The following is a 25,283-nucleotide window of genomic DNA, read 5'->3' on the forward strand; positions in this document are numbered from 1 at the left end:
TTTCTTTGTCTTGTTTCTTTTAACATGGTTTAAAAGTGTATATAAATAGGAAAGTGGCAATTGAGAATGACTTAGTGCATGAAATAGGAATGAGAGAAGAACAAAATAAGGGATACTAAATCCCCATATCCCCACTATATGGGAATTTATAGAAGCAGGAAAATTTTGTCAGTTTATCACAAAAAAGAGGAATACTGTCCATATTAGTCATTATGGCAAGCACCAGTAAGGATGCCCACTAGAAGGGGTTTAAAAGTGCTGTAACTTTGTTATAAAAGCACATATCTATCTCGCTATCATGATAAACTATTCCAAATAGGCCTGGTTCTCATGGAGGCATCAAACCTGTCTCTGGAGTATCACACTTCAGTTCACTGGAAACATCTCGGGGATTGGTCTCTTGCCATAAAGAATAAATCCCCCTGCACAGAATTCAAACATTTCATTAATCAGGACTCTATTGTGCTGTTCCCGGTAACATTTTAATTGTAAATCCACCTTTGTGTGAGGCTCCATAGAAGGAGAAAAGACCAAATATGAGATGGATTGATTCAGTCAAGGAAGCCACAGTGTTGTAATTAGAAGAGCTGTGTGGGGTTGTCGTAGACAAGATATTCTGGAGGGCTTTCATTCATAGGGTTGTCATAAGTCAGGGACAACTCGACGGCACAGAACAACAATAACTATAGAAGCATTATGAACATCAGCCTATACGGTCGTATCCCAGATCCAAGTTTATCATAATAGAGTTCCGACCCTTGCTTAAAATCTTCCGGGATTTTATTATATGATATGAAAAGAAATACAAAGAGCTTCATGTTCATTTGTGTTACAGTTTCATATATGAGAAGAAGAACGTAAGTAGCCTTTTGTAGGTACCATTCTTGATGTCATTCGGATTCTGAAAATGAAATAGCCCCCATTGATTATGTTTCTTAATGCCTCTTTTGATGGAGCATGAATAGTGGTGATGCTTTTATGCCTTTATGTGCAAACCACAAAAGAACATAACGTTTACCTCTGTGGGGGAGGCATGCATATACTTTTCAGCTGTTAATCCATTGGCATCATCAAAGTTTAAGGCCTGGGATAAGATAAACAGAAAGAAGAATATTGAAACCTTTTATGAGCCTCCCCTGCTATTTAACAGGTTTCTTGTTATATTGTATTCTCACACTTTAGCTGCATGAGAAGACATTTCTGGGGTTGAAGCTAAAGTGGCGTCCTATGTCTGGCTAAGAGAGTCCATCCCCTTGTATTTATTGTTGTATTAATAACTGAACTATTGTAAGTTACACAGAGAGCTTGGACCAGTAGGTAGTATAGAAGTAAAAAAAACATACATACATACATACATATAGATGCCACCTTAATGGCTGAAATGGCATCAAGGCTTTCCAGTGGAGCTATGAGAAAAGCTGAAGTGGGTAGGGCTAAATCAGAAGCTGGAGGGGCTTAGAATGTTTTCGTATTTTACCTTAAAGCTGTTGTGTCCGTAACTCAGCTTTAGGAAGGGAATTCACACTGTTATTTATTTAGTATCAGAAGCTTTTATATATTGTTCAATCAGCCATAGGCTCTCTGAATGGTGTACAGTCAGAAAAAAGAACATAAAAACATTACATCTGAACAATAGATCTTTTTTTCCTGCAGGGAAATGATGTCCGGATCATCCTTGGCCAGTTCAATGAGGAAATGGCTGCAAAAGTATTCTGCTGTGTAAGTAGAAAAAGATAAAAGAACGGAGTATTCCATGCTGACTTCATTGGCCAAATTAATTTTTTCTCAGCAAGTTCACATTCTTAACAACAATTCACAAATTTGGGAACATGATTTGAATAGTGTTAACTCTTGCAGAAGGTCTGCATGGTTCTATGCTTTGCCATGCCGAGCTGATGGATTTTAACTTAGATTGCGTATGAAGTGCAAAGGTTATATTAAGTTAAATTAAATCTATGTAAATGCTATTTTGTTTTATCTTTTATTTGAGAGATCCAGTATTAGCCCGAAGTAGTATTTCCAAATTTTCATCAATCTTAACCTAATCTTAAAACCAGAAAAAATCAGTGCACATATTAAAATCAATGCAAGTGTCTTCATGAGATGCAATTTTATGCTTGTTAGAAGTATACAAGTGCATTTAGTTCCATGGGATTTATTCCTGAATCTGGCAGAGGAATCCTAATTAGCTGTATCTTAGCAGGTTTTTTATGGTTATACCCACTAATGAGACTATATACCTGTGTGGAACACAATTGATATTAATAAGAACAAGTTCATTTGAATAAATTATTCAGTTGTTTTATTGTAACGCAAATGTAAATACTTGTTTAAACTGAGCTTTTTCAATTGGTGATCTAAATTGGCCTATTTTTTCCAAGTTTATTGTATAAACCCTTACGTCATGGAGAACCTTACTGCTAAGTAAGTGTTCGTGGGTTTGCACAGTGACCTGTAACTGCTGTATCACTTGTGCAGTAGCTGCTTTTCTCCCATGTACCTTGTTGAGTTGTCTTTTGCCTTTTGCGTTTTTATCATTCTCTAATTTTGCAATTCAATTCTGTCTCATGATTTGGCAGGTAAATCTTCGTCAAACATGTGGCAAAATGGCAGCTTGACACAAATCAGTCGGTGCTGTATGTTGAAGAGGCAAATTAACATGATAAGCTGTTAATACGAGCATGTAGACTATCTCAGAATTCAAACTTTTTAAAACTTTTTGTAATTTGCTATGGATACTCTGATGAAAACATATAAAAAATCATTTGATGTATGCACATACCTAAGCAGATAAAGTATTTTAAACGGCAGTCCTACTTTGCTCTTATCTGCACAACTCCTGTGAGTTGAACATTACGCCCATTGGTGTGGTGGGACTTCTCTTCAGATACCTACATGCTGTTCTGCTTAGCAGCTTTGTGTTTAGTCACTGCTTAATGGGAGAAACCCGGGGACTCCGTCCATGAACCGAGTAAACAAATAAAATATTGCTGCTTTTGGGGGTGACCGGTGTCACCTAAGTGTTGCACTTAAAAGCAGTATGCTTCAGGAGGGGTTGTTGGTTGCCGGAAGGTGAGCCATGGACTCCCAGGAGGACCTCGACTGGAAATACATGGCCAGACCATGAGGTAGCATGCTGGGTGAGGAGTCGGTACGGGGAGGGTAGAGGAATTGACTGCCGTCCAACAGCAACAGGTCAGTTGCTCATGCGTGGCTTGCTGCTCTCTGCAGCTTTACAGGTGTGTTTCTTCCTGAGTTAGGTGACAGCCAAGCTTAGAAGCTGTGGCTCACTGTTCCCCAGCAAAGTAATTTGCACGTGTTCCATCATTCTTTCTCCACCAATAACATGGCTTCCCTTTTTATATTTCCACTGTAGGCATTTAATGAAAAGATGTTCGGCCCCAAATATCAGTGGATCATTCCTGGGTGGTATCAGAGCTACTGGTGGGAGAAAGCGATTCCAAAGCTTAATTCATCACACTGCCTTGGTATAAACCTTCTTGGTGCCATGGAAGGTTACATTGGAGTGGATTTTGAACCTCTAAGTTCTAAACAGATAAAAACGATTTCTGGAAGGGTGAGTTAGTTTCCTTTCTACCATTTGGGGCATCGTCCTCAGAATGGGTTGTCTGTTTGCCAGCAAATTATCAGTTGCATGCAGCAAGTCTGTTCCTGATTTCTTATCACAACACGTTTCCAGTTCAATACTAAACCTTGATATTGCCACACAAAAATAGCACTTATAAGAGGGCACAGTTCCTCAAATGGAGCTTTCAGGGACTTGATATTTTCACAGAAAATTGGGAGATAGCATCAAGGGGCATGTGGAACAAAAGAGAACAAAAATGAAACACATTACATTCACATAAAAGATAGCTGCATTTTTGGTAGAGCTAGCTAATAGTTTTCTGCCACCAGTTCTGGCTGGTTGGGAGCATCCTAAGTAACTGGAGAAAAGACGGCGTGCTATTCTCTGAAAGTGAACTCTTTGCATTCTTGTCAGGTGTACCTCATTCTCCCCACCCTTCACCCTTGGGAAAAGATGTAGTAAACAGTGGAAGATGGCTATGCATGGTACTGATTGGCATTGAAGTCAAATATCTCTCCCCCTCTTCAGAGAAAAAGTCCAAAATGGGTCGTCCCCCCCCGTAAATAAGGTGCTGAAAGAATTTTTGATTGTATTAGCGTGAAGTGTCACTTCAAATATATTGAAAGAAAAGGGCATCTTACCTGCCTGAAGCTTAGTTGGCATGGGGAGCAAGACAAGGCAACTCTAAGCAGCAGAATTGTTAGAAAGTGTTCTGTCGGATGCCTTGTGAAAGTTGCAAGGAGCTAGGCTTATCCTGAAGAGGGAAAAGCAACAACACAACTATGCTGACTCTTGTTTTTAGGGGTGTGTGTGTATGCACAAGGGGTTGTAGATCCTTTATTAGATCATTTTCTGTTAGTGAACATGAACAATTATTTTGAGCTCCATTTAGCAAATGAATTTCACCATGGTAACAGTGCCCTAAACAACATGATGAAAAACTTAGCTATTTCACACTTAATAGAACAGATATTATTTAGAATCCCAGTGGTGTGCTACTTCAGCAGTTGATGTGAACAGATCATTCAGGCCCTTCTGATGCAAAATTTGGGAACAGGGGAGCAACTTTTGCTACTAGTGGACTCCTCCTTACCAGGGTTTCTCTGTGTTCTTTTCCTTGGGTTGGTAGCCCTTTGGCTGCCTTATACTTTCAAGTGAAATGTTTTTACGTCATGGTTCTATAGAAATAGTTTCTTCTGAAACTATTCTCTGTCTTTCTTGAGAGCCATATCACTCCAAGGAGGCTTCGGTAATTTTAATTCTGCTTCAAGTGCCAAATCGTGAATTGTGAGAACAGACTTTTAGCATAATGACCGATGAATCAGTCTTACATTCTTTCTACAGACACCACAACAGTATGAAGAAGAATATGATCAGAGGCGTGGAAATGTTGAGCCAAGTAAGTTCCATGGCTTCGCTTATGATGGAATATGGGTAATTGCCAAAACGTTGCAACAAGCAATGAAGATACTCAATGCTACCAACAAAAACCAAAAAATTGAGGACTTTAACTACACCAACAAAGAACTTGGAAAAATTTTCCTGGATGCAATGAATCAGACTAGCTTCTTTGGTGTCACGGTAAGTGTTCTCTGATTATTTTTAACTGAAGTCTGCAGTTGTATCTTTACTGGGAAATATTTCAGCTGTTGGTTATTAGCTGTAGAATACCATTGTCCAGCAAATAACATCTAGAAGGTCTTGGAATGTGAAGTTGAACTGGAGAGCTGTAGTTCTGCTGATATCTTATCCTGCGGGAACTTCAGGGGAGATTTGGCCTCCTTCCAGATGATCAGATTAGCAAGTGAACAGCAGAGTTATGGAATTTCTCTCAGGTTTTCAGTGCAGGTTATGGGAGAGATGAGATTCTGCTTTACACTCCTGAATGCAGAATTAGAGGGCCATGCTTCTTCGTCATTAGTTGTTACAATCTGAAAGGGTGTCATGTATGTAGAATTGGGCTGCAGCTTCTGGTCCCTTTCCCAACGTCCTTCTCTGGACTCCCTTTTCAATGACAAGCTTAGCAGTTGACCATCAGGGCCAATTTGTTCTGTTTACTTTAAATGTGCCATTGAACTGGTAAGGATTTGCACCTTAAAAAAACGAAATTGTGATTCATTTGTCATCAGTTGTGTCAAGGAGTCAGTATAAATTACGGCTTCCTGCTAAGTATTGCTTATGTGGCAGATCTGCTTGCTGTTGTTTCTCATATGAAACCCCCCGTGGGGTTAGTCATCCGGCAGCTAGGCCTCCTGTCCTGTCTTGGGAGACTGATCACTCTCTGTTGGCATTTAGGTATCTGTGCTTTTGTGAAGGACCTTGGGGATGAAGGATAATCTTTGGGGTGTTGTGTTCATTCTTCAGTTCTGTTGCTGGACTCTGGTGTGTTGTTCTGTGCATTGTTTAATGTACTTGAATATTACATTTGTGAGCCTCCTTGGAAACTTCCTTCTGTTCCCAAAACCAGTAAAATATATTCATTAATAATAGACTTACATAATAAAATGAAATACTGGAGGCAGTGGAAATGGCCAAGGAACAAATGACCCTGCTTGCAACCATAGTATCTAGAATCACACAGCTTGGTACCATAGTAGTACAAACTTGTATTTGCTCCATGTTTATGACAGCTACCAATTGGAACATCGCGATCAGTATAAGAATTTCTGTGTGGTACAGAGATTACTTATCTTATTGAGGCCATTTTGGATGGTCTCCCCATGGGAAATGTCTGGCCTTACATTTAGCCTCCCTTGTGTTCACACAGACAACTTCACATGATACTGCAAAACTTGAATCTAATATTCAGTGGCTTTAAACATTTCATTCCACAGCCGCTTTATCATCGCAACTTTTGGCAGCACAGGATGGTGCAGCAATAATGGAAGTATTGAAATTTCCTTTCCCTTAAAAGTTGCAGTTTTTAGTAACTGCTAATTCAATTGAAAATGAATTTGCTAATAGAATCTACATTCCTCTAGTAGTTTTTTTCCTCCCACTAAGTCTGGTAATTTTGAAAAATCAAGATAACTGTTAGATTGCCTGTATCTTTAACCTAATTTTACTTGTGAACATGAAATAAATGGATGAGAAATTATGTTGCCCAAGCTGTGCTGAAATCAAGGGAAACTGTAATAGTGAACAGTTGCATCAGGGAAAAGACTACTAACCTTGCTATGCCAATTTCGAATGTCCATGTTTTAAAACATATCTTTGGTGGAGCATTCAGATATTTAATCCTCCTACTGCAGCCTGAAATGGTACATACCAGTATCAGCAGTATAGGGTGAAGTTGTTTTCCCATGTTTTGCCTGTGGGCATTTGGCTCTTCTTGTGATTTTTCTCAGGAAAGTTTTGTAGTCTGAAGACGAGGCATTGATGTTCTTACTCTCAATGAGCTTTATTGCCAATGTTGCCTTTGGTTAGGGATGCTGCTAGATAACCAAGGGAGAAACATTGTTGACCTTGATCCAGGACCTTTTCAACCTCGTGCAATTTATTTTATTATTTTATTTATTTAAAACATTTCTATGCCGCCCCCGTCGCAACAAAGCCTTGGGGAGGCTCAATTAGCTCTGGTCCCATTTTTTGAAGTAGTCAGAGGCCTCGGATGTGCCACCCCTTCCCCATTTTGAAATTATGTGGGCGAGCAGCAAAACTCTCAGCCAATTCAAATGAGAGCAGAACAGTATCAAATCTTCTAGCAGATCTTTTTAGAATGGAGTTGAATGGTTTCACTTATCCTTAATCATCTTGCCAACCACCATCCCAAAGAATTAAGGAAAACTAATAAGGAAAGTGGAGAATCTGTAGTTAATGTTTTCAGCATGTGTTTAGGTTCATCCTGTGATACACCGGGCCTTAAAATAAAGCAAGGGTGAGGAAGCTGTGCCACTCCATGTGTTGCTGTACTTCAGCTCCCATTATCCCTGGTTTTTGGGTGTACTGCTGGGAGTTGGATCCCCACCTCAGGGATGTTCTAATAAATATTCTAATAAATAAATAAAAATAAAATAAAGTCTTACGACGCTAGTAGAACTGTCTGCATTGTAAAATGGCGGGAAGAGTTAAAGTACAAGATGTTCGCCTGCGCAAAATGATTTTCTGGAGAGCCAACCAAATGAAAAACTTAAATATTGAGCAATCCTTACAATAGCTAATGATGAGCTTTGCAAACAGAGAGGCCTGTAAATATTTTATTGGCTTGGCTTCCCGGTTTGGTTCCTTGTAAAGGTCGGTCAGGAAGTGCATCCGTTTTAAAGTGTGTGAGAAGCCTTTTAAATAGCCACATTGATGTACACAATTCCCCAGTGCGTTTCCTTGGCTTGACTTTTTGTCTGTGAGAAAACAACAGGGCTTCTCTGCAGATATGTCTTCACTGGACCGTCTGATCCAGATAGCGTTGTCATACAGCAGGCCTGGCCTAAGAAGAAATTTCCACATGGCGGAGATGCCTGTGGGAACCATTAAGGCAAATACCCAGTCACTCAGAATAATTGCCATGTTCCCCCTGCCCTCCCCATTCGTGTGTTTCAGCTGGGCTCTAGGGAAAAACCTGCAACTAGCAGTAGCCAGGCAAACATGACACAGGGCTTAGATACGTCAGGATGTGGGAGAGCAGTTGTTGACTCTGCCAAGTATGAAGTTGAGCCGGGGTCCAAGCTACATACGATATTTAGTGTGGGGTGGCACTGAGCTTGGGTTGGAAAAACAGAGAATGGAAAAGGAGCTTTGGGGAGCTGAATGAGGATCCCAGGAGGGTGTTCTGATCTTTTCTCCTTGCAGCAGCATCCCAGGGAAAATGGTTTCCCTCCAAGCTTCCACGGCAAAGAGCAGCTGTGTGCAATGCCATGCCTGGATCTTAGTCGGAATCATGGCAGGGAAGGAAGGGATTAAAAAATTCCTGTGCACCATGGCCCCAATCCTGATCCCCCCTCCCCGTGGTTGCTGTTATTATTTGTTAAATCACCAGTTGCAATCATACATTTAGCATAATGTGTCAAGCCATTTAACAATCCCACTTGCCATCTGTGTCTCTGGCAAGGGTTACGGAAGGAGCTTCTAAGTCTGAGCTAGAAAGGGGCAAGCGTTCCAGGCCCCCCCCCCCGCTTCCACTTGTGCTGCGCTCAGAGAAGTCACAAGGCCTGAGTTATCTTCTTCTGAAAATGGTCAACCACAAAAGCAAATCCTGGAGCCAGTGGCAAGTGCCGGCAGCTCCACCCCCAGGGAAAGAATACCTTGTGGAACATTCCAGTGGGAGCACAAAGCAAGAGCTTGTGGCTGAAAACACTATTTGGTGCCAATGCGTTCTTGGCTGAAGAGGGATTGTGTCTCCCCCATCACTAAAAAAAGGTTAGCAGTCTCGTGTGGATCAGCGTGTTAATTCTTCTTCAGCATGTTCGCATAAAGGGCATCGGTTAAAATAAGAGCATCTGGCAACTTCACAGAGTTTTTGCAGTCAGTTTATGATGAAACCTTTTCTAGCCCCCGAGTAATTCCATGATCTGTCCTATCCTTACAGCTAAGGCATTTTGCTAACCAAACATTTGTCCGTGCTTGGATGCTCAAGGACTGCCTGAGGTTCAAGAGCTATTAGGAATTTTCAGAAAGCTTTATAAATTCACTAGGCCTTCTGTGTGTGCTTCTGTTAATGAATGAGAAGCTATTAGCCTGGGAATGCCTTGTGAAATTGTAGGAAAGCAAGCTTGCTTGCTTGCTTGCATGTCACAGCCCATAAAGGAATCTTAATAGCAGGTTGCATATACCGCATTAAAATAGCCTCTGAAAATTTCAGGCTATGCTTAACCAGCAGAAGGTCTTACCTGCAGTCCACTTGATATTTAAGAAATTGGACCAGATAAGGGCTTGTTGATATATTAGATTCTAATGTGTTTACTAATATCTAAAAATATAGATGGTGACAAATGTGTTTGCAGATTTATAAGGGTTCATTTATTAGAGAGCTGAGGTAGGCTGCAGCTCCCTGTTGAGTGTACATTCAGCAGCAAACCTGGGTTTGTTGCTGAGTAATTAATGAAACAGCCCTGAGAGTTCTTATTTTCCAACACTTCCTAGTGTCATAATAAATGGTGTCTGGAACATATTATTGTAGGCTTGTCTTAAATGCCAAATTGCAGCTGTAGAAAGATACTGGCATGAAAGTTTAGATGCACATGGATATCGGGGGTGATGGTGGTGTTTGAAAGATGCATGCTAGGATATTAATCCAAGTTCATCTATGTTGTAACAGAGAAGGACTTAATGTTTGTTGTTGTCCTGTTTGTCAAGTCAACTCCGACTTAACAGCAACCCTTATGAATGAAAAGCCTCCAAAATGTCATATCCATTACAGCCTTGCTCAGCCTTTCCAACTTCAAGTGTATGGCTTCCTTTATGGGGTCAATCCATCTCATATTTGGCCTTACCTCTCTTCTTCTGCCTTCCTACTTCCCCTGGCATGATTGTCTTCTCCAGGGAGTTTGGCCTTCTCATGATGCGCCCCAGGTGTGACAGCCTCAGTTTTATCATTTTTATTTCTAGGGAAAGCTCTGGCTTGATTTGATCTGGGACCCACTCGCTGGTCTTTCTGTCAGCCCACGGTATCCACAAAGCTCTCCCCTGCACCGTGCTTCAAATGCATCCATTTTCTCCCTGCGCTTTCTTCATTGTCCAACTTCTGCACCAGGCCTAGCAATTAGGAATCCAATACTGTGGATGATCTTGGCCTTGCTCTCCAGTGAAATGTCCTTATGCTTGATGATTTTTTTGGGAAGATCATTAATTGCTGTCCTTCCAAGTCTCAGTCATCTGTATTCTCCATTTGTATCAATGAATGAGCCAAGCTATGCAACATCACTTGAAAACACACATTAAAGTTTAGTTTTCATTCCAAGGACCACAGGCATTTAAATGTATATGATGTGCACAGCCCTAGTTTCCATGTTTCCATCACCTGTTAGAATTATTTTTCTTTGAAGAAGCCTGGCCTGTATCAGTTATTACAAACAGATCCTTCTTTTCTCATGAATGTAGTTCTCATTAATGGATTGCAAGCTGGCATGTGATGTTTGTTTAATAATTATTTCATCCACTTTTAGTACGCTGATAAATAAAACACACCCAGCGCTATTGTGCAGCTATCCATTGTTGTCATTTCTGTTATCTTCGTAGTCCTTATGACAACTCCATAGAGCATTATTCATCCCTAAATTACAAGCAGCAAACTGAGGCTCACAGTGGTTTTCCTTACAGGTTGGTGGCTGAAGAGAGTTTTGAAACAGGCACTTCCAGTCTCCTTTCTGAGCCAGCAAACGACAACAGCTCTGCTTCTTTTTCTTCTTTAGGATGGTTGTGTGGCTTGGTGACTTACGGATAAATGATGAACAACGATACCATCCATCTCGTGCACATTTACTGTGTTATAATTGCTTACACAGCATCTTACTCCCATGAGAGCAGGAGGTGGGATCCTTGCAGAATATGCCTTCTAAATAAACTACATTGCAAAAAGGCAGTGCCTCGGCAGCCAGAAATCCTTCTAGTAGGGCAGCAAGCTTGATGCATGAAATCAAAATTGGGCCACCAGTATATTCTAATAAAGCCATAATCCTTAGTTCTGACTACGTCCCTAGTTCTGCCCCAAGGCAGAACTTGACTGGGGATTTCTGCAAGTCTCTCCTTTTTAAATGTAAAAGTGATAGCAACTGACAACTTTTCATTATAATAAACATCAAATGTTTGGACAGTGGTTCCAGAATGGTCCCAGCTGCCTTGAACTCTTTGCCCCTCCTTGTAAGGCTATAAATCTATGCAAACGTACTAGAGAATGTGTCCAGTAATTTTAATTTTCAATTGCATTTTGAAGATTGGTAGGATCTTAAAGTTAACTTTAAAAACATTTAAAAGTATATTTGGCCAGCTCTTTTGTTTACTAATTTTAGGAAGATAGTATGGTATCTTTTAATTTGGTAACTAAAGACAAGGAAGTCATGGTGTCTAGAAGAATTTTTTTTGAGGGGGTTCAAGGCTACGTATTAGTGTGTGATTCTAATTAGCACACGTTGCACAGATTGCAACAGTAACGCTTGCATTTTTTTTGTGGGTCTGCATATGTTTTGTTGCTTCATTGTCATATTACACAGAGTGGAAGAAAGTCCTGGGAATTTGACAGAAGGAAGGCAGAAGTATTTTAGTTACGTTTCACATAAGAGCAAGCACCCAACTTATTTTTTTTCTGGTTAGGGCATAAACAATACTAAGAACCTGGAGAGGAGGGGATTTATTTAGATGGATTCTCTAGGCGGGTTACAGTAAAATACTAAAAACATGAATAAAACCAATTTAAATCACAATGTTTTTTTAATCACTATTATACCAAGTAAACAGAACCTCTCAAAAATAACAATTTAGAACTATCCTTGAAAGTATTCAGATAAAAGAAACGTTTTGCTTGTCACCAAAATGAAAACCAAATTGGCACCAGGTGAATTTCTTTGGGGAAACCTGTTCCAGAGTTGAGGGGCAGCCACTGAGAAGGCCCTTCTATTCACCATCCCCTTCATCCCCTTAAGGGATGGCTGTTTTAGAAGGACCTCCTGCCCATATCTCAATGCAGCCAAGCCCTAAGCCATTTAGGGCTTTATACGTCAAAACAAGCACTTTGTACAAACAAGCAACTTCTACAAAACTGGTGTTATATGGACCCTCACGTTAACACCTGCCACCAACTGTTCAGCCTGGTTTTGGACCCGTTGAATTTGTGGACCCTCTTCAAAGGCTGCTCTATGTAAGGCGCATTACAGTAATCTAATCTGAGTGTTACCTGTGCATGCTTGTCTGTGACCAGGCTCCGTCTGTCCAGGTAGGGATGAAGTTGGTATATTCGCTGCAGCTGAAGCAAGGCACAAACACAGAACAGCAGTCTTGGAAATGTTACAGCGTCACTGCCCTCACCATTACAACTTCACATGAGTTATTGTAGAATTATTTCCATCTTGGGGGCCTTAGGGAGCATTCTAACAGAGAATTCCGGAATTCCGGAACAGTATGTTTGGCTGGAGAGAAGAAATCAGCATGCTTGATCAGGGTTTAGAAGCCTGGATGGCTTTCTGATAGTTAATAGTCACTTTTTCCATCAGTATAATTCAATGTTTGCATGGCGTGTGTGTTGAACTACAATAGGTTCTCCTGGAATAAGACATTTTGTGTGGCTGCACAATTTATGTAGCTAATAAACAAAAATATCTGTGCAGGTCTATGAAAAAAGAAACACCAAAATCCATAGTTGGGCATCACCTTTATTAAGATTTCACAACACTTTGCAAGCTTTTAAGTTTTCCACAACCCTTCATTAGGTTAGCTGATAGAAAGAGCAGGGAATGGGGGATGAAATGAAGACAAAACATTTGGGCAGGTGTTGTATAGTTTGAATTAGTCAATGCTGGGATGGAACTGGAGTAAGGTTTTCTACTCATTGAAGGGAGATTCTTCATCAATGATTTTCTCCTCCTGCCCTTAAATAATGCTCACCATTTGGCCTCAATTGAATTTTTACCCAGGGTACCCCCTAACATTAATCTCTGGATTTATTAATATTGTAAGCCACTTGCTTTTTAAAAATTACAATCTGGAACTCTTTGAGCGATGGCTGATCCATGTGAGTCAACTAGAGCAACCTGTCCTGAATATTCTCGTGCCATCCATGTCACCCTTTTTATTTTATTTAATTTTCCACTCATTGTAATTTAAGAATATCATACCGGAATTGGTACAAATGCAAGATGCAATCCTATAAAATAATCAATTTAGTACAGTGGAAAGTGCCAAAATGTACATGGCACTTTTACAGAGTAACACACACAAAAGATGGGTCAGTGTCTTGATGAGCTTAGAATGCAAACTAAAACTGGGAGGAAAGGCACAGGAAGAGAATTTCATATGTACCTACCTGGAACTGTGGAGTGACAGTTTATGTACAGATTTCAGAATTAACGTTGGAGAAGTGCCCCGCATCTATTAAGCATAATGTCATAATCCAAATGTCCTCATAAGCATTTTGGAAATAGTGCCACATGCATTGCAATGTTACAGAGAAATTGTGAAGGAGGATTCTGGAGTGGGATCGGGGAATCTGAAGTTACCGTCTGCCAGGTTTCCTGGGACTTCAGCAGACATGGATTATTATTGCACCGTTAGCTTTGCCGGGTCAACATTGGCGAGACTGTGGAGTAGGGTTGAGATTTATTTATTTGTTTACTTATTTAAAACATTTCTGTGCTGCCCCCATCACAACAAAGCCTCAGGGCGGCTCACAACAAAAACAAAAGCATATAAAAATTATACAATAAAAATATTAAAACCCAGTGCATCTCGGCTTAAATTTTTTTTAAAAAAAACCTACATAATAAATTAACAATTAAAATAAGTTTTAAATAACAAAAACAAATAACAAATAACAAATAACGATGGCGCCAGGCGGACCTCTCTGGGGAGCACATTCCATAGATTGGGCGCCACCGCAGAGAAAGCCCTCCTCCGGGTACTCACCCTCCTAATACCTTTCACAGAGGGTTCCCGGAGAAGGGCATCCGTTGCTGATCTCAAGGGGCGGGAAGGCATATATGGACGCAAGCGCTCCTTTAGATACCCAGGGCCCAAGCCATTTAGGGCTTTATAGGTCATCACCAACACCTTGAACTGGGCCCAGACTTCAATCGGGAGCCAGTGGAGCTGACGGAGAACTGGGGTTATATGAGAACAACGCCCAGTCCCCGTCAGCAGCCTGGCAGCTCTATTCTGCACCAACTGAAGTATCCGGACCGTCTTCAAGGGCAGCCCCGCATAGAGCGCGTTGCAGAAATCTACGTGGGAGTTAGAGAATCATAGAACAGTAGAGCTGGAAGGCCATCAGGTCCAGCCCCTGCTCAAGGCAGGCCTCCAAGTTCAAGCATCCCTCTCAGATGCCACACAGCTGCATCTTGAATGCCTCTAGTGTTGAAGAGTCCACATCTTTGCTTGGTTGTTGGTTTCCACTGTCCAACTGCTCTAACAGTCCGGATATTTTTCCTGATACCTTGCCAGAACCTGGCTTCCTGTAATTTGAGCCTCGTATTCTGTGTCCTCCACTCTGGGATGAACCAGAAGCAAGATCCTGTCCTTCTTCTTTGTGACAGCCTTTCAAATACGACAGGACCATGTGAATCGCTTCCAAGCCAGCCACCCAGAGGGTGCCCGAAACTGCAGATAAAAGCAAGCACTCCACGATAGGCAGTGCAATAGCAAGTGGGCGCCCATGGGTGGCGATGGGGGCAGGCAGCAAACCACACAATAAAACAAAATTCTCTGCCGTGGCGCCCCGCCTATGGAACGCGCTCCCCAGAGAGGTCCGCCTGGCACCGTCGTTATTTGTTTTTCAGTGCCAGGCCAAGACCTTTTTATTTAAAAGTTATTTTAATTGTTAATTATTGATTGTATTTATTGGGGTTTTATGCTTGCACCGAGATGTTTCCAGATTTTTAATGGCTAATTTGTGATTGTTTGTTTATTTTGTAAGCCGCCCCAAGGCTTTTTGCGAATGGGGCGGCATAGAAATGGCCTAAATAAATAAATAAATAAATAATATACTCAATATAAACTCAAATAAACTATATACATTTCTTTTTTTTTTCAATTTTGTTGCTTCTTACCTCAGCACTTTAAGACTTCCATGGGCACTTTATGGAACTTTAGTTCACCTTCAAGGCGAGGTCAGCCGTGGTTAACTGAAAATGTGGTAACAGAGCCAGTGGATACGGGGACCCTGCTGTACTTTAGGCTACTGTCCTGTCTCCCCTCAGTCTTCTCTTCTCAAGGCTAAGTATGCCCAGTTCTTTCAACCTCTCCTCACAGGGCTTTGTTTCCAGTCCCTGGATCATTTTGTTGCCTTCCTCTGAACCCTTCCCAGCTTATCTGCATCTTTCTTAAACTGGGGTGCTCAGAACTAAACACAGCACTCCAGATGAGGCCTGACCAGTGCTGAGGAAAGGAGAACCAGTGCTTCACGGAATTTGGAGGTGGGACTTCAATTATTGCAGCCCAGAGACTCTGTAAGACCCGTTTATGGGGCATTTTGGGAGACTGGGTTCTCTCTTGGCAGCCTGAAATAGCATTTGCCTTTTCTGCCGCCCTGCCACGTGGTTGGCTTATCTTCAGCTTGTGATCTACAGCAATTCCAAGATCTTCTCTTGCTCGTGGATTGTGCGTTTTACAATCTGCAAACGGAAATCCACCCATCTATCTCTTGACAACTTGTAGAAGAAAAATGTAAGCCTCCCTGAGGCTTTTTGCGAAGGGGGCGGCATAAAAATGCTCTAAATGAATAAAAAAAATAAAAAATGCACAATATATAAAGGGGGTGAAAGTTTCTGACTGTAGAATATGCTAGGGAGACAATAGCAAGGGTGATGTTTTAAAATCACTTCCTGAAACTTTAAAGTTTCAGCGGGGAAACTGTGTGTGTGTGTGTCCTCCGCCCATCTCCATTTACTGTTTCCACCTCTTATTTAGTCTTGACAGTTTGTCGTGATGCAAGTGATGGATTTCATCAGAGCAGCCCTGGTTGTCAAATGAAAATATTTAGCCTGAGGTGTAGAAGTATGACATGTTAATTTTTAGATTATTCTCAGGGAAGATAACAAAGGAGAGAAAACTCTTGTGAACCTTGTTTGAGAAAAGAAAGGAGGACATGTTTGCAGTTATTAGCTCTTCCGAGCACTTTAAGAGATTTTGATTAATGAATCCTTTTTCTCAGTGTAATATTTTAACAATAAGTTGATGGGCCTTAGTTATGCAGATATCATACAATGGCTTTTCAATGAAAATAAGATAATGGATGATCGATTAAGAATTATAGCCAACGTTCCTATTTTTTCATAGCAATATTCTGTTCTACAGATTTATTTTATTTTGGGAGAGTATTTATGCATTTCCATCCCCAATACAACAAAAAAGCTAGTCTGTGTGGAAGGAGGGGAGGGAAATCCTAGATGTTATTGGGCTGTCCTGGGAGTGGATGTAGGACTTTTAATGGGCATACTTGAAGGCATTTGGTAGACCCTTGGATATAGAAGCTTTAAAGATAGCTATTCTGTTAGATTTGTAAAGCTAAGCAGGTCTTGTTGTGGTTAAAGAATTTGACTGGAAGTGACTTTTTAAAGTAGCCTGAAGAAAGAACAAGATATAGATATAAAATCAATAAACTGGGAATGATTTTCAAAGCTAGTATCACAGAGCTATTGGTTTGGCCTTGCTCTACATAGGTTCAAATCATTGCTGTTCAGTGAATGATGCTGTTTGGGTAGCCCCAGATAAGTTGTGTTTTTTCAGTCTAACTTAACTTACATTGTTGTTGGAAATACTGAAAGATTGATTAATGTGAAAAATTATAAAACATTGTCCATATTTTGCTAGGTGTATTTGATGGCAGAATTAAGTAATAAATGGGTTTCTTTGATGGCAGAATCAAGTAATAAGAAATAAGAAATAAATGGTTTTCAAAATGGTCAGCATAACGATAGTTCAGACCTGCATTTCTTTCTTTCTTTTTTTTACAAAGAACATGATTCTCGCCTTATTAGAACGTTTTCCCTTTGTTTATCCGTTGCGTCTTTTCTACTTAGTAAAGCAGAAGGGAGCTTTGCCAGTCAGTTCCTGGCTAAGGCTTTGTACCACTTTTATTTTTTAGCCATGCCTTTTCTCCATTCTGTTTCCTGTGACCTTGGGCATTAGGGTGGTGTGGATTGTGCAGATACGGTAGACATTCTGCAGTGACCAAGCACACACGATGCTCGTTATGGTTTCTTTGACTGTCTTTTAATTGCTGTAAACCATCCGGAGAGCCATGTGGATATTGTGACAGTCTATAAAAGCTTGAAATAAATAATAAACAAAAATGTGAATGAAACCTCCTGCATTGAAGACACATGATACATACCGTGTTTCCCGAAAATAAGACCGGGTCTTATGTTAATTTTTGCTCCAACGGACGCATTAGGGCTTATTTTAAGGTGATGTCTTATTTTTTTCTTACGAAAGCTGTAAGATTCTTGCCCCAAGAGTCCTTCACGACTTCTTTCTTGTACTTGACGAAATAGCTCTTTCTTTTCGCACTCATCTTGTCTGGTGGTCGAAATATTATTGCCTTTAAATCTACCATTAAATCAAGTGATAATTGAAGACTTACGAGACAGGAATGGCAACACATGAGTGCATTAATTACATCTGTTACAACACACAATGTATCGATGCCATTCGAGCATTGTGTTCGTACTCCAATTGGTCATTTGGCAATAAGTCTCGAGTTTATCTGTTTACACAGGCATTTACCTCTCTTCCAAAGGCGCCCACTTGGGTATTTACCAATACTTAATTATAATTTATATTATTTTAATTATTGTCAATAGTATTATTTATTAAATTTAATTATATATTAATATTATTTTATCATGCAATACGTCCGTCGTGTGTTGTGATGGACGTACTAACGCTCTTAACTAGGGCTTATTTTGGGGGTAGGGCTTATATTACGAACATCCGGAAAAATCGTGCTAGGGCTTATTTTCTGGTTAGGGCTTATTTTCGGGGAAATATGGTAATTGGCTTTCCATGCATGGCTGTTTTGTTGTACCAGAGAAGTCATTCTTCCTGTGAAGGATCTTTTAATAAGGCCATGGCAGATGAAGCAAATCTAGTTTTGAACTGAATGGAGATTGCTTTACCTTTGGGAGTGAGGGGAACACCGAGTTTGTATGCAACAAACCTTGTCTTCAGCATGTGTGTGTGAGAGAGAGCACCCTGGGTCATAATTACAGCTTTGTCTAAATACCTGTTACGAATCTTTTTTGGACTTGGCCCCATCAAGTTGTGTTCCAAGGCTGACTTATCTTTCTTTCCACTGAAGTAGCTACTTCAACTGTGAAAAAATGTGATTCATTCAGAAGACACAGTTTTGTGAAGGCACAATATATTGTACTTCTGCAGTTACACAGGGAAGATCATAATTATGACGTCTATCTCTGCTGTAACCATACTCATGGTTCTCTTTGGTGTGTATGCACTTAGGTAGTATGTATACTAATAAGCCATCCCTGTGCAGAAATGTGGCTACTGTTGTGTGGGTGTTTAAAGGTGTCCCAATCACTGGTTTCACTGTGCTTCTCATTGCAATTATTATTCCGTAAGTGTTGTTCTCCTGTCCAGTTGGATCTGTTTACTTGTGAATATATCCTATGATTTAGGAACTGTACATTTTAAAAAAGGAGACTGTAATTTGTGTGAAAGGTTGAACTTGAAAGCAGTGGCTTCCATATAATATGATTAGGACGTTGGTTTCTTCAGCAGGTTGTCCTGTGAGCCAGATAAAAGAGTTAACATGAATTGGCAGGCCAGATGGAAGAGGAGTTTGCGGAGGAGAGAGGCATAAAATACACACATCTCCTGCTGCGGGAAAGAGATTTCCTGCTTGCTTTCTGTGTGGGCAAAGGAGAATGTGACTCCCTTCTCCGTGTGTTGGCATGGATGTGTGTGAACACAGTAGTTCTTTGTGCGGAGAGGTGGGCATTGGGAGATGGACGGTGCACAGGAAACCTTGCTTTGCCCTCCAAACAGGATCAGCTCTGCAACCTCCTCTCCTTGCTTCCCAGACAAGCACAAAGAAATGTTGTGCTTCTCACATTGTGTTCTGCTACTTCTTGCATGCACGAAAGCGCGGCATCTTGCACTTGTGCTGTCTTTTCCTGGTTCTGTGTGAATTCTGTGCCGTTCCCATAGCCCAGGAGCGCTGCCCCTGAGAACTCGGATGCCAGAGTAGCTTTTTCCCCTCACAGATTGTCCCCGTTCCCAGAGCTTTTATACTTCTTTGGAATACCCATTCAAACTTCAAAGTATTTGCTTGCAGCTACGCTCCACTGTCTTACAGGGAATTGACTCGATTTCCCAAGAAAGAGGTTCATTAATAGAAATGCCAAGAATGGCTTTACTCCTGAAATACAGGAGAAGTTGTTTGAATTGCATCCAGATTACTAGATTTGCTAATTGATGCTACATGCAGTGAGAATCTCTCTGCTGCAACGGTTGTTTCTGGGTGGATTGAAGAATGTCCATAATTCGCCTAATAAATCTGGTAGCCTTTATTGAAATTCATGCTGCTTTCCTCTGAAATTGCTAGCTGCCTTGCCCAAGCAAGAAATTCCATATTGCCTTCAGAATACTTTGCTCTCGGTGTAATTCAGTAAGAACGTTACTGAAAGGATGCCTCCATTTCTGACAATAAATGTGCACTTACAATTCTTACCATGGATAAATTATTGCTATATAATGTTTAATATTGAACTGGTACAACCTACAAATGTGTTCGGGCAAAAACGCTATCAGATCTTGCTTCCTTCTATCTAACATGGCACTGTGACCCAGATTTGCTCATTGTACTGCTTCCCCATTCCCCCTTTGCTCTTTTCTCCCATGTTACCACTCCCCAGGTGGAACTAAGAGAGCTTGCAGTTTGAGGACAACTGCCAAGTCGTGGCCTAGGTTCATGCACAGAAGGGGGATTCGAACCTGTTTCACTCGGGGCTTCCTTCACTTTGGACCTCTTTGGTCAAAGCGCCCCATGCTTGGTATCCAAAGCAGAATCTGGCTCCGATTTTCTGAGATTTCCAGTGTCTCCCTATTGACTTACCATGGGAATAGCAACCCAAGGCAATAACCCAAGCAACCCAAGGCAATAACCCTCTTCATAAATGGATGAAATTTGTATGTGTAGTCTCATCTAAGGGTATTACAGGTATAGCTTCATCTGAGGGGATAAAACTTGCTGAATTTCACACAGGCAGGTGAAGGTTTTTCAGAAGGGGAAATGTTGGATCCCCCATTTTGGCTCTAAGCAGTCTTAGGGTCAGTGGCAAACCCCGTGATCACGGGACAGCAGGGCCTGGTTGAATGCCTGTAGAATTCTCTGCCCACTTCATCTTGGATTTCTGAGCACGCAGGCATTCTGACTTTATCATCAAGTCAGTATTTCTTTGTTGTTAGTTGTTGCTGTCTCACGGGAACCTCTCTGCACGCTTTGGTCCTCAGGGAGTCTCCATCCCATGTTCTGGCATCATCTGAGGGATGATGGTGGACATAGGAGACCTGGATTCTCACACTCCTTGCTGTAAGTGATCCAGCCATCCACCATTCTCCCTTCCTTTAGACATCTGTTAAAATGATTTTTTTAATTTTTATTTTTATTTATGTATTAAAACATTTTTATGCCGCCCCATTCGCCGAAGCCTCGGGGCGGCTTACAACAATAAATAAAACCACATAAATTAAAATATACATATTAAAATAGTAATAATAATTTAAAATACAATATACACACAATATAAAATAAGCCGCCCCGGCCAGATAAAATTCAGTAGTATTAACATTTAAAATGTTGCTTAAATAAAAAGGTCTTCGCCTGGCACCGAAAAACAAATAACGATATTATTTTCAGTAGTGCATCCTGAATATGCATATATATGCTGGTTTATTGGTGCTGTATGCGTTTTTCTCCATTTCTTGTCTTCCTGCTTTTATGAGTTCCCTTTATTGGTTGTTGCTTTAGGAAGGCTTTTGAATCTTCCTTGACATTTCAGATTTCGAGTAGAAAGGCAAGGGGAAAAACATTTTGATGCTTATATGCATGCAGACATAAAAAGTTCACAATTAGACAATGTTTATTTATTCATTATTACATTTTTATACCGCCTCACAGACCAAGCTTTCTGGGCAGCTCAAAGCAATAAAGCATTTAAAAACATAAAATACAATACACAAATTTGAATGGCTATAAGTGGGGTATAAAATTGAATTAAAAGTTAGACTAAAAGTGCAAATATTTAGAATACAGTGCAGGGTATAAGGCAGTCTGAAACTAAAATTCCTGGCAGAATTCCTGGAAAAGCAAGATGGTCCTCACCTGTTGACACAAGTATAATGCAGGTGTCAGGTGAGCCTTCCATGGGAGACTCATTCCAGACTCGGGGTGCCACGTCAGAAACGGCTCCCTTCCCAATCCAGCTACCTGGCTTTCCTGGGCACTGGCTCTTTCAGAAGGACCACTGTGGCTGATCCCATGGTCAGGGGAGATGGTGATGGGCCAGGTAAGCTGGCCGCAGGTGGTTTAGGGCTGTGACTGTGAAGACCAGTGCTTTGAATTGGAATAAATCAGAAGGAACCTTACATGATGGTTCATTTTGTTTGTTTTGTTCTTTGCGTTAGGCTAGTTGAACAAGTAGCTAATGAGAGGATGTCTTTGAATGTATATGAAGTACTGCAGCTCCCTTGGACAAGGAATCCCTCTTGTATCTTTAGCCAGCTAGACCACAGTTTATTTTTTTAACCCCTGTAAAAGGTTCCACCCAAGGCTGGCTTGGAGGGATGAACTACTAAGTGATCGCCTCGTCTTACTGTACCTCTTGTCTTTCCACACAGGTTTACAGGAACCAGTACATTTCAGACTTGTTCCTAAGCCCCTTCCAAGCAGGTCTGAAAATTCTTAAAAGAGCATGGGTCATATCACTCCTACCTTGGAGTATCCTAACTTAGCGCTTAACACAGATGAATGGCGTCTGATAGCCAGTCCTTTGCAGCTTCTGCTTCCTTACAGCCCAGGCCAGCATTCAAAAAGATGTTTATTGCATCACTTGGCCTGTTGGATCACCAGTTCTGTGGACCTGCTCTTTATAATGGGCAAACCAAAAGGAACAACCATGGGAACTGACCTTCCTGGGGAAGATGACTCCCAAGTCTTTTCAGGGGCATATTTTCTACAAGTGGATGTTGACTTAAGCATCTGGGGTAGCAACAGAAAATCCTGGCTTTGAATGTATGGTTTTTTTAAATGGCAAGTTTTCTTATACCTGCTGGCAATTAAACACAGACTGATTCTAAATGCCTTTGCATTTGTCCTCAAAATTTTGTGTTTAATTTTTTAATGTTTCTTCATTGAACAAACTAAGATCCATTTGGGAGGAATGTATGTGAAATCCATATTGCAATTTCTAATGCACTTTCCTGTCTTCTGCTCTGTGGCATGCCTCACTCATTGATTTCCACTTTTTACTGCCTGCTCTAATAAAGGGCTTTTCTACAAGAGGCTTTTAACCCACCACTTTACCAAGGATTCTGGCTCCAGGTATTTTTTTGTGAGATTAAGAGCTTTTTTATATGAGGCCTTTATTGTGTGCTCATCCTTCCTTACTTGTGGTTGTTTATGGGCTCTTTAGAGGACAACACTTTCACTGCTGGTTTTGTTTTTTGTTTTTGTTTCGCACAGGGGAAATGGAGCTGTTTCTCTTTCTTTATTTGTGCTATTCTGCTATAGCACAGCTCCACCTAGAGGTTACATTGCAGAGAAGCAGGAAAGATAAATCTTTTGCTGTAGGCTTGGATCACCGTTTTGGAATGAAACCGAAGGAAGACGCAGCACTGGTGTAATATCAGCATGTTTCCTGTTTTTGTTGGTGGACTTATGAAAGAGAAACTCCCAGAGAGATTGTGTTCTTTATGGTATGGCTGCCAATGTAAAGATTCCGAACTTAAAAAAATAAATAAACTTTATTAAATCACTTAATAACAAAGAATAATTAAAGAAAGAGTCAGAACTGATGCAGACTTGCAGGCAGTGCTAGCCGCAGATTGCCGAGGGCCTTTGGGCAAGATGTCCTCCCTCACCGCCACTGTCACTAGCCAGAGTATGACGCTGGGAAAAATGTATCACAAGGGAAGGTAACTAGGTAGATAAGTGATGTAATTTGGTTTTGAAATTCTTAATAAATGGAATTTTAAAAAGTGCAGAAACTTTTTGAAGAACCCTCGTAGAATTCAAAACAGTAACTGAATTTGCTGCTGCCACCTTTTTGTGCTATATTTATTTATTAACTATATTTATTATAGTTATCCCCCCACCTTTTTTCCTTCCAAGGAACTCAAGGTAGCCTACATAATTTTCACAACAACAGCCCTGTGAGGTAGGCTGAGCTAGATGCTACAGCTGACCCAAAGTCACTCATTTGGGTCTGTGACTGAGTTCTGTTTTCAGAGGGGAAGATGCTCTGTCAGAATTTGACATGTGCACCAGGGGCTATGGAAAGTAAAAAATCATGTTAAGAAATTTCCTTTTTCATAGAAAAGTCTGCCTTTTCTGCTATAGACATTTTAGCCCATTTTACATTGTTTTACTTTGTTCTATGGTTCTGTAATTTTAATTTTTTAATTTTCATCAGTATAGGCTCTATAGTTGTAAGAGTTGTATTCAATGTTAATGCTACTTAGGATAAACCCATTAAAGTGAATGGAATGTCAGTTAAACTGATACTGGATACAACCCAGGGTTTGTTTTCTTGTCAAGGTGCAGTTATATTTTGAAGCACAAATTCGTAATCCTGCAATAATCTTAAAAAAAATTACACAAGAACTTTAATACCAAGAAATGTACCTAAATATGCCAGACCTTTGCACTTTCTCTTTTTTAAAGCATCTTTACAATCAAATCACCATTCTGATATCATTCAGAGAAATGGTTAAAAAAAACTCAAAAAACTCAAATCTCTTTTCCTCCACTACCTAACAACCGCAAAACAAGAAGCTGCATCTTTAAATTTGTTTTGCACACTCTTTGAAGACAGCAGATCCTAAGAAATGTAAAAACAAAACATTTTTCTTGAAATTTTACTAATTTAACAAAGACTCTTGGGGCAGAACAGGTGACAAAGTTTAACTGCTGTCCTTTGGGTCCATATACAAGGCATTAACCTCGGCCCTGTATATGGACCCAAATGAACACTTCTATTAAGACATTTGAGACAATACATACGTTAAAGGAATATTTCCATAATGATAACTCTTATTTGGAACGGATGCCAAAATCTATTCTCAGCATTTCTGCTTCCAAAAGCCTGCACACACAACTGTGATAGAAATCCAGTCTTTAAAAAAACACTATTTTGGTCAGTTAAAATTGTCTGTCTGTCTGTCTGTCTGTCTGTCTGTCTATCTATCTACACATTTTATGTTTGCAAAAGACATGGCTTTGCAACCTAACAAAAGAAGAAAGAGGGGCTCTCAACCAACTCTGAATTATAATGGACATGGTCAGAAAACTAATAAAGAAGCTGCTGTTGTGTTGAAGAATGATGGTTATATTTCTGAGGTCTCTCAGACAAATAAATGACAATAGGACATTCAAACACCTTAAAATAAAACAGCAATTTTATTTATTTAAACATTTCTATGCCGCCCCTTGCTGAAGCCTCGGGGCGGCTCACAACATTGAATAAAATACACAATAAATTAAAACAATAACAATTAAAATATATACAGTAGAATAAAATAAGCCGCCCTGGCCAAATAAAATTCAATAATATTAACATTTAAAATGCTGCTTAAATAAAAAGGTCTTCGCCTGGCGCCGAAAAACAAATAATCCATTCATTCTTCCATGAAAACCTACTGGATGTTTAAATTGCTGATGTATTAACTCCTCTCCCGCAGCAGGAAGTTTTTACATACTACCAAAGATCCATTAAACACAGTAATCCAGGATTTCTCTCGTTTCATGGTACCATCCTGACACTGAAAGAAATTCACTGTGTGTTGACTTCATAATTCAGTGACTAGTACATAAACTGCT

The 25,283-nt window shown here is 40.4% G+C and overlaps 1 protein-coding gene across 1 annotated transcript in view; it reads left to right on the forward strand.

The window, feature by feature from the left end:
• GABBR2 (gamma-aminobutyric acid type B receptor subunit 2) overlaps positions 1-25,283 on the forward strand; it is a 303,445-nt gene that overhangs the window by 116,517 nt on the left and 161,645 nt on the right. The window contains exons 5-7 of the mRNA XM_044442826.1: positions 1,654-1,719; positions 3,377-3,577; positions 4,934-5,170. Coding sequence (XP_044298761.1) covers positions 1,654-1,719; positions 3,377-3,577; positions 4,934-5,170 — 504 coding nt within the window. The remainder of the gene's footprint in view (positions 1-1,653; positions 1,720-3,376; positions 3,578-4,933; positions 5,171-25,283) is intronic.

This window comes from Varanus komodoensis, unplaced genomic scaffold (assembly GCF_004798865.1).
Source record: "Varanus komodoensis strain SLA01 unplaced genomic scaffold, ASM479886v1 scaffold40, whole genome shotgun sequence".
Lineage (NCBI taxonomy): Eukaryota > Metazoa > Chordata > Lepidosauria > Squamata > Varanidae > Varanus > Varanus komodoensis.